The sequence below is a fragment of the Alosa pseudoharengus genome, unplaced genomic scaffold, assembly GCF_046254945.1.
Source record: "Alosa pseudoharengus isolate Yale_2024_CS ecotype anadromous, Long Island Sound unplaced genomic scaffold, YU_APseudo_1.1 YU_APseudo_1.1_scf_18, whole genome shotgun sequence".
NCBI classification, from domain to species: domain Eukaryota; kingdom Metazoa; phylum Chordata; class Actinopteri; order Clupeiformes; family Clupeidae; genus Alosa; species Alosa pseudoharengus.
The window spans coordinates 1988685-1998684 of record NW_027468650.1 but is presented as its reverse complement, the minus strand read 5'-3'; the positions used below and the strand labels follow the sequence as shown (position 1 = coordinate 1998684).

Genomic DNA, 10000 nt, shown 5'->3' with positions numbered 1-10000 from the left:
TGAAGTGGTCAAACCTCATAGCTACTTGCGGTGTTGTGTGTAGGGTTAGGGTCAGGTTCTGTTCAAGTGATCTGGCAGATGTTGGGAGAGAAACCTACCGTGTGAGCGTAATCTGGAAGCTCTGGTACCCAGCGATGAAGGAGGCCAGTCGGGTGAGGCTCTGCTTGCCTGACCCCCCCACCCCCACCAGCAGAGCATTGCCTTGGGGAGTCCGGATGATCCGCGAGATCTTCACCAAGTGGATCATGGCATCCTGCTCACAGAAACATCATTTTGAAACACAATCTTAGTGTTCTGATTTACACTATGACCTAATTTGGTCTTCCCTTTTAAAACCCATTCACATGTCTCTATGTTATACTGGTGCATTCTAGTCACACTCATAGTTTCATTCTAATCACACTCATAGTTTCATTCTAATCACACTCATAGTTTCATTCTAATCACACTCATAGTAGCATTCTAATCACACTCATAGTTTCACTCTCAGTTTTGAAAAGCAGCCCATTATGCTACTAGTGTTGACCCCACTGAAGCCGCTGCAGTGCCTGCGTGAGTGCCCTTGTCCTTGAGCTGCCCTTGTCCTTGAGCTGACCTTGAAGAAGACCAGGTCCATGGGACTGCCTCTCACGGCCTCGTTGTACTGCTGCAGGTAGAGCCCCAGACGCTCCGACAGCACCTGGTAGGACGGGATGGGCTCGTACACCTTGGGCGTCTCGGGCTCCGCGTCGTCCGGCTCGTCTCCCGTGCTCTCTGGGGCGTCCCGCAGGAAGTCCACAAAGTAGGCGTCGGCCTCGGCCTGCGCCCACAGGTCCGCTCCGTGGTCCTCCGTCACCATCTGACCAGTGAAGCAGACACTGTGAATTACGCTTTTCACCTATCGTGTTATCCTGTATAATGACATCCAAGAGCAGTGGCTCAGTGAGTCAAATCAGCTTCATGTGCTTTTGGTGTTGTATAGTGGAACCAGAGAGAGTGCGGAACCAGAGAGAGTAGTGCAGAACCAGAGAGAGTGCAGAACCAGAGAGAGTAGTGCAGAACCAGAGAGTAGTGCAGAACCAGAGAGTGCAGAACCAGAGAGAGTAGTGCAGAACCAGAGAGAGTAGTGCAGAACCAGAGAGAGTAGTGCAGAACCAGAGAGTAGTGCAGAACCAGAGAGAGTGCAGAACCAGAGAGTAGTGCAGAAGGGAAATGGAAAAGTCCCACATCCAGTCACTGGCAAAGCAGACAGCATTCATTACATCCACATTCTTTATCCAAACACTCTAGAAATCCACAGTGACACAAAAGCCGACTTTGCCTAGAGCTTTCTACAATGGATCCGATCTCTGCTACTTCAGCTATCAATCAGCTGATCCATCCATCTCTCGCTGAGATTCATGCGGTGCTGCCGAGCGACACCCACCCGTGCTACGATCCCATCAAAGATGTCGGTGTCTCTGGGGTGGATGAAGCGGTCGGCGATGACGCGGCAGCACTCGTGCCTCAGGAGTCGCAGGAGCGCGGCTGACCCCTGGCACACCTCCGCGCCCACCGTCAGAACGCCCTGCCAGATGCGGCTCAAGTCCCGCAGGTTGAAGATGTAGTGGAACTTAGCGGGCGAGGGCAGCATCTGACGAGAGAAAAATCACTTAGAACACCCTCTGTAGGGATTAATCAGCTTCATTAGAACTCTCTCTCTGTAAGGATTCATCAGCTTCATTAGAACTCTCTCTCTGTAGGGATTCATCAGCTTCATTAGAACTCTCTCTCTGTAGGGATTCATCAGCTTCATTAGAACTCTCCTCCTGGCTACAGGTTATTCATTATTACTCTGCTCCATATCCTGGCTACAGGTTACTCATAATTACTGCGCTCTGCTCCATATCCTGGCTACAGGTTACTCATAATTACTGCGCTCGATAAGTGTTTCTAGTAGCAGGAAAATCAATTCCCCAACATCTACATAAAATCTAAGGCTGCAGGGAGAAGGACTGGAGTGGGATTGCTTGATCAGATTTAGCAGTAACTGTCAAGAATCAATCAATCAGTAGGAGGATCAATTGTTGAAATGTCTGTTGAAGTCTCTGATGACACTGATTCGGGGCACATAGACGATGAATTCAAAAAGGTGTGTACCATGGGTGGTGTAGACGCTGTTAGCTTGGTACCATGGGTGGTGTAGACGCTGTTACCTTGGTACCATGGGTGGTGTAGATGACGCTGATACCTTGGTACCATGGGTGGTGTAGACAACACTGTTACCTTGGTACCATGGATGATGTAGACGACGCTGATACCTTGGTACCATGGGTGGTGTAGACGACGCTGTTACCTTGGTACCATGGGTGGTGTAGACGACGCTGATACCTTGGTACCATGGGTGGTGTAGACGACGCTGTTACCTTGGTACCATGGGTGGTGTAGGTGATGTTACCTTGGTACCATGGGTGGTGTAGACGACACTGTTACCTTGGTACCATGGGTGATGTAGACGAAGCTGTTACCTTGGTACCATGGGTGGTGTAGACACTGTTACCTTGGTACCATGGGTGGTGTATACGACGCTGTTACCTTGGTACCATGGGTGGTGTAGGTGATGTTACCTTGGTACCATGGGTGGTGTAGACGACGCTGTTACATTGGTACCATGGGTGGTGTAGGTGCTGTTAACTTGGTACCATGGGGTGGTGTAGGTGCTGTTAACTTGGTACCATGGGTGGTGTAGACGACGCTGTTACCTTGGTACCATGGGTGGTGTAGACGACGCTGTTACCTTGGTACCATGGGTGGTGTAGGTGATGTTACCTTGGTACCATGGGTGGTGTAGACGACGCTGTTACCTTGGCCTTGACTGCTTGCCACACTCTCCTGGAGGTGGGCACCAGGGTGCTGGCCAGAGCGCACACCTCCTCAGGGAAGCCCCTCTCTGGGCAGAAGTAGCCCTGCGCCAGGGTGTGGAAGATCTTGTCAATGGAGGAGTTGGAGGGCAGGGTGCAGTTGAAGATGCAGAACTGGCGCTTGAGGCGTTGGGGGATGTCGTTGCGGCCGCCGCCCGGGTGGATCATGGCGGCAGCCAGCTGCACGTCCACCACGGTGGTGAAGTCGCCCGGCCGCTCCAGGCTGTAGAAGCCACCCTGCTCCATCAGCTGCCGCACGATCTCATTGGTGATCTGGAAACAAGCAAGCAACGGCCACAACTCAATAAGCATTTCACATTAGTGAAGTAAGTAAGTTTAATGTATATAATATGTACATTTATATATACCACATTTAAGACCAAAGCGCTTCACACAGAAATAAAAGAATAAGAGCTCAAGTCATACATATCATACATATCATATCGGGTCAGGGCTCTTTCTGGACTCTGCTACACAACTTCCACTACACCAAGTTGCTGATGGTGAAACTACAGAATAGTGGTTATGGGAATGACGAGGCTGATGGTGAAACTATAGTGGTTATGGGAATGACCAGGCTGATGTTGAAACTACAGTATATTGGTTATGGGAATGACCAGGCTGATGGTGAAACTATAATGGTTATGGGAATGACCAGGCTGATGGTGAAACTATAGTGGTTATGGGAATGACCAGGCTGATGGTGAAACTACAGTATAGTGGTTATGGGAATGACCAGGCTGATGGTGAAACTACAGTATAGTGGTTATGGGAATGACCAGGCTGATGGTGAAACTATAGTGCAGGGGTATTCAATTAATCTTCAGCGAGGTCCAGTTACGGAAAATTTTCTCAAGCAAAGGTCCGGAGCATCATAATGTTTAACGTGCGTGTTTAGGCTATGTATATGTATGTATGTATAATATTAGGATGGATGGATGGAGCCTACTTGTAGATAGATAGATAGATAGATAGATAGATAGATACTTTATTGATCCCCAAGGGGGAATTCAAGAAATAGAAGATTGTAGGCCTAGGCCTAATGTTTAATGTGAAATAAAATGAGTAGCCTAAAAGGCAACATTCAAAATGAGGAGAAATAAGGCAAGATTAGGCCTAGCCTTGGCTATTTTTAAGATCTTAACGTTAACTTAAAATAAAATTTGAGCTGAGACAAGGATGGATATTCCACAGCTGGTTCCTTGAACCCATTAATTAGCAAGTTTAATTTATTTGTTTTTAGTTTTTTTTTATGTTGACCCGAAATCCTGAAAACCCAGGAATATCACGTTGTTGGGCAGTGAATGCATGTAGGCTTAACTAGATTGTGGTGGATCAATCATATTGCCTTCTTAAATCGTAAAATATTCTGTGGTCTCAGTTCATTGTTGAATGGGCCTAGCCTACCCTATGCTTGCTCAAAATATATGCTTTGTCTAGTAGAGGTGCTTCAAATTGGCGCTTAAAATCGCCTGTCCCGCCAATTCCGCGCAAAACTGTCACATCCATATTTAGTTGGCGTCACGGACGTGACAGTTTTGCGTGGTATTGCCCCCGTATCGTTACATAAAGCTCTGTTCTCGCTGTCTAGCTTTCTCCTCTTTGAGCAATCGATGATTTGAAAATAACTTACATATCGTTAACTTAGATATCCATCTAATTGTTTCTCGTCCCGTCTCCTCGCTCGTTTCAGGCTATCAGTCTCTTCTCCATAGTAGGCTACTTTACTCACTGACTTGACTATCAGAATTCACAGATTTCACTGGCTGAGTAGCAGCAAGCGAAATGATGGTTCCTGAAGCTCCTGAAGTAAATGCTGTTATCCTAACCAACTAAACATTTAGCGCAGGTTTGAAATCTTACGTGAAAATCTAAATTAGGCTATTATGGTCTGGGTCCGGATAGGATCACTTCACGGTCCAGACTCGGACCGCGGTCCGCCATTTGGTGATGGCTACTATAGTGGTTATGGGAATGACCAGGCTGATGGCGAAACTATAGAGGTTATGGGAATGACCAGGCTGATGGTGAAACTATAGTGGTTATGGGAATGACCAGGCTGATGATTTTATAACATGAGCCACCAGCTGGTGTTTGTAAATCCCCATTGAGTTGTGACACCACGGCTCACCTGGTCGCCCCACTCGTTGATCAGCGGCATGTTAATGTCGTCGATGAAGACGGTCATCCTCTTCCCTGTAGGCGGCCCGTAGGTGGAGCCCATGCGCTTGTCTATGTAGCTCTCCATGGTCTGCTGGAACATGCCCGGCAACGTGGCCGACGAGAAGTTCAGGCTCTTACTCAGATGCGTCTCTGGGTCGTACTTACTGGTGTAGCCCTGCAATCACACACACACACACACACACACACGGTCATTATGGGTCATACTTACTGCTGTAGCCCTGCTATCATGTCATTAACATGTCTAGATCAGCAATCAAATATCCAAATATATTATCAGATGAAGAAAATGTGTAATGCAAGAAATCATGTATAACCACATAAACTATTTTTCTAGCCATATGAAAGACATATTGCAAAGATGAGAGAATTGTGTAGTGTAAGTTGAGCTCAGACCTTAATCATGACTGTTTTGTGTAGTGTAAGTTGAGCTCAGACCTTAATCATGACTGTTTTGTGTAGTGTAAGTTGATCTCAGACCTTAATCATGACTGTTTTGTGTAGTGTAAGTTGAGCTCAGACCTTAATCATGACTGTTTTGTGTAGTGTAAGTTGAGCTCAGACCTTAATCATGACTGTTTTGTGTAGTGTAAGTTGAGCTCAGACCTTAATCATGACTGTTTTGTGTAGTGTAAGTTGAGCTCAGACCTTAATCATGACTGTTTTGTGTAGTGTAAGTTGAGCTCAGACCTTAATCATGACTGAATTGTGTAGGTGTAAGTTGAGCTCAGACCTTAATCATGACTGTTTTGGCAGTGCCCTGTTCACCAATGAGCAACACGGCTTTGCCCTGTTGCATGATGGTCCGCATCAGAAAGTCCGTTCTGACGTTGTCAACGTTGGGGACGAGTATGGAGGCATAGTCAGGAACAACGTCCTTCGGATATCTGTACTCAGGGACCTAAACATGGGGGCATAGTCAGACCTAACATGGGGGCATAGTAACATGGGGGCATAGTCAGACCTAACATAGGGGCATAGTCAGACCTAACATGGGGGCATAGTAACATGGGGGCATGGGGGCATAGTAACATGGGGGCATAGTAACATGGGGGCATAGTCAGACCTAACATGGGGGCATGGGGGCATAGTCAGACCTAACATGGGGGCATGGGCGCATAGTAACATAGGGGCATAGTAACATGGGGGCATAGTAACATGGGGGCATAGTCAGACCTAACATGGGGGCATAGTCAGACCTAACATGGGGGCATAGTAACATGGGGGCATAGTAACATGAGGGCATAGTCAGACCTAACATGGGGGCATAGTCAGACCTAACATGGGGGCATAGTCAGACCTAACATGGGGGCATGGGGGCATAGTAACATGGGGGCATAGTCAGACCTAACATGGGGGCATAGTAACATGGGGGCATAGTAACATGAGGGCATAGTCAGACCTAACATGGGGGCATAGTCAGACCTAACATGGGGGCATGGGGGCATAGTCAGACCTAACATGGGGGCATAGTAACATGGGGGCATAGTCAGACCTAACATGGGGGCATAGTAACATGGGGGCATAGTAACATGGGGGCATAGTAACATAGGGGCATAGTAACATAGGGGCATAGTCAGACCTAACATGGGGGCATAGTCAGGAACAATAATACGGAAATGCATTAAGTGACCCGATAATGTGCTCTGTGAACTGTCCCCATAAGTACACAAAAAAACACATTAATGTGTATAAGAATAACACGACATTAATGTGTATAAGAATAAAGTAGAAATATTTATAACACAACATTAATGTGTATAAGAATAAAGTAGAAATATTCATAACACAACATTAATGTGTATAAGAATAAAGTAGAAATATTCATAACACGACATTAACGTGTATAAGAATAAAGTAGAAATAATCATAACAACATTAACGTGTATAAGAATAAAGTCGACTGAAGACCACATGCTACTGCACCTTTTTAGACCAGTGGTCCCACTCCCTGGCCTCGTTGACCACAAACTCGAAGATGGTCTGGTCGCCCTGGGTGCGGGGGAGGTCCAGCGTGGCGGAGTGGGCCTTGAGGAACGTCTCCAGCCTGGCCCTGTCGTCCAGCTCCAACAGCGCTCCCAGGGACCACATCACGGCGAACACGAACAGCCGCCCCACGTGACCCTGCGCTGCGCTCTTCTCATCGGCCGACGGCAGCAAACCCTGCAGCGGTCAAACACAAACGGCCGAGGGCCCCTGATGAGCTTAGGGCCAGGGTCTGCCTCAGAAACAGAGTGGAGGTTTATTTTAAAACTGTGGTTTGACCGGTGGTTGTAGCTGACGCTGTTGATCACTGACCTGCAGCAGGTCCAGGGCTTGCTTGATGTACATACACTCCAGGATTTGCATTCTGGGTGACACTGCCGTGAAGATGAAGTTAACGAGGTCCTAGCAGGCCGAGCAGATTCACACTCCCAACGTTAATCACACAGAATTACACAACTAGCATCACTTATGATATTCACACTCCCAACGTTAATCACACAGAATTACACAACTAGCATCACTTATGATATCAGTTCTGAAAATGACAAGTCAGATAAGGACTGACTCTAGACTGAGGCTGCAGGCAAGATTACTGATAACACATTTCAGAGAGGGCCATTTTGATGATCTCTGCCATTCTATTCAGTTCCAGCTATATGAGCTGTCTAGTTTGCCTGAACTTAGAAATAAGCATTTATTACAAATAGGCATTTATTAGAAAGAAGCATTTATTAGAAATAAGCATTTATTAGAAATAGGCATTTATTAGAAAGAAGCATTTATTAGAAATTAGGGCTGCACAATTAATCGAATTTTAATCACGATCACGATTTTGGCTTCCCACGATCAAATTTGCGTGATCGAGCGATATTTCAAATGCGTGCTCTACCCATAGAACCAACCTGGCAACCCATAGAACGCTCCGCTACAAAACAAATCAAGCGGTCCTTAAACCTGTCTGACCATGTGCCTGCATGCAGCCTACCAATGACAGCTGTTCCCTGCACTGCTCAGCCTGATGCACTGTGGACTAGTGACATTATGTTAACTATTAGTAGGCTAGTTAGACTCATACCGTGAAACACATCACATGACGTAAACCACACATGCCTTTTTTATCACTTTAACTTTTAGTCCTTGTTTGCTTCCTCTGATAGCCTATACTGTAAAGAGTTGAGCTAACGACGGGATCCGTGAATTTTATTCATGTATTTTATAAGCTACATGTGCAACCTATGCGTTTCAAGACACAGCCTACTCAAAACGAGTGAACAATAATGAAAATGTAGCCTACACGTCAGTGTTTTACATATCAACAAATGACTAAACCAGGGGTGTCCAAACTGGCGCCAGCCATGCACTTTAATCCGGCCCGCCGAGCATTTATTAGTTTATCATAGGCCGCTCGCTATTTTTTTCCAGCGATAGACGACGTTGTGGTTAACTTTAGGCTACTGCAAACTGCTTTACACTCTTCTTAGAGAACGTTTACAATGTCAATGTCAAAACAGCTTGTCACATCGAGATACATAGAACCTCCATTGCAGTAGATCTAACTACGTCATGCTAGTCCATTTAATTGGGGACACATTTGAGCGTGGGAGAGAGGGCGATGGCAACAGTAGTTCCCATTACTGACCATTTATAAACTGTGAGAGGGCACAGCCATAGGCACAGCACTAGCCATAGGCTACATTTGAGTGGAGCTGGCAAAGAGTCTTAAAGTGACAGTGCAACATTTATAAATGAATTAAACAGCATCAAATTAACAGTATTTCTTATGAAATTAATTTTCTACAACAAAAATAATACAAAATAATACAAAACATTATTATTATTATTATTATTATTTGTGTGTGGCCCGCTGGCCAATTTTCAAAACCCAATGTGGCCCTTCAGTCAAAAAGTTTGGACACCCCTGGACTTACGATTACAGTAAACTCATGAACACGAAGCAGAGCTTAAGTGGCTAATGGGGAGCGTTGGGAGGATTCCCGGTGGGCGTTTTCCAAAATATTAACAAAGTAGCACGCACAAAACATTTGTTTGGAAGTTGTTTGGAAGTTTGGAAGTCGCAGTCAAATTTATATTTGCAGTAATTTAGGGGAGTAAATTTGAGGGGAAGAATTTGGGTGAGCCAGATAGCAAGTCCAATATGTTTAGGGAAAAAATATTTTTGTCACTAAAATTAATTAATAATCGTGATAAATAATCGTGATCTCAATATTGATCAAAATAATCGTGATTATCATTTTGGTCATAATCGTGCAGCCCTATTAGAAATAGGCATTTATTAGAAAGAAGCATTTCTAAGTACACATTGACTTTGAAAAGAATAAATAATAATTCCCATCATTCAGCCAAGACTCCAGATTTCGTGGTTTAGATGTGAAACTAAGACACTGGCCTTTCTTAATGTGGTGTTGCGAGTCTTTAGATGTGCTACTGGTGCTCGGTGTTCTCTGACCTGGAAGACGCTGTTGAAGCAGTCGAGCAGCACGTGGGCCTGCGCTGGCGGAACGTTCTGGAGCCAGGCGTGCAGGACGGGCTGCCAGTCCAGCACGGAGGAGCTCATGAAGACCATGCCGTTACGCGACACGGTGGCCGGGGAGGCGTTGTCGATGTTGTGCGGCTCAAACACGACCTTGCAGGTGGGGGACATAGGGATGCGATCTCCGTTGGCCAGCGTTAACGTCTTGTTGTCGTCCAACACCGAGTTCAGGTTCTCGATCCAGATGGCATCGACTGGACCATCCAGAACTATCCAGACGTGCTCCCCCTGGACAGAGCCACCGGGACATGCTGGCGTTACATCACTAGTGTGGCAAACATACACAACATGACATCTGCTTGCAGGACAGTGCAGGACAGTGCAGGACAGTGCAGTAACTGGCATTGTACTGACATGTACTGAGCGTGAGGATGATGAGAAAGATCACCACACTGCTCCTCTT

The 10000-nt window shown here is 46.1% G+C and overlaps 1 protein-coding gene across 1 annotated transcript in view; it reads right to left on the bottom strand.

Annotated features, from left to right (window-relative positions):
* The window catches only part of dnah5l (dynein, axonemal, heavy chain 5 like), a 122549-nt gene that overhangs the window by 45486 nt on the left and 67063 nt on the right, over nt 1-10000 (bottom strand). The window contains exons 47-55 of the mRNA XM_076291401.1: nt 9514-9825; nt 7359-7448; nt 6987-7223; nt 5794-5961; nt 5011-5217; nt 2823-3152; nt 1406-1612; nt 596-838; nt 99-253 (exon numbers count right to left, since the gene is read on the bottom strand). Coding sequence (XP_076147516.1) covers nt 99-253; nt 596-838; nt 1406-1612; nt 2823-3152; nt 5011-5217; nt 5794-5961; nt 6987-7223; nt 7359-7448; nt 9514-9825 — 1949 coding nt within the window. The remainder of the gene's footprint in view (nt 1-98; nt 254-595; nt 839-1405; nt 1613-2822; nt 3153-5010; nt 5218-5793; nt 5962-6986; nt 7224-7358; nt 7449-9513; nt 9826-10000) is intronic.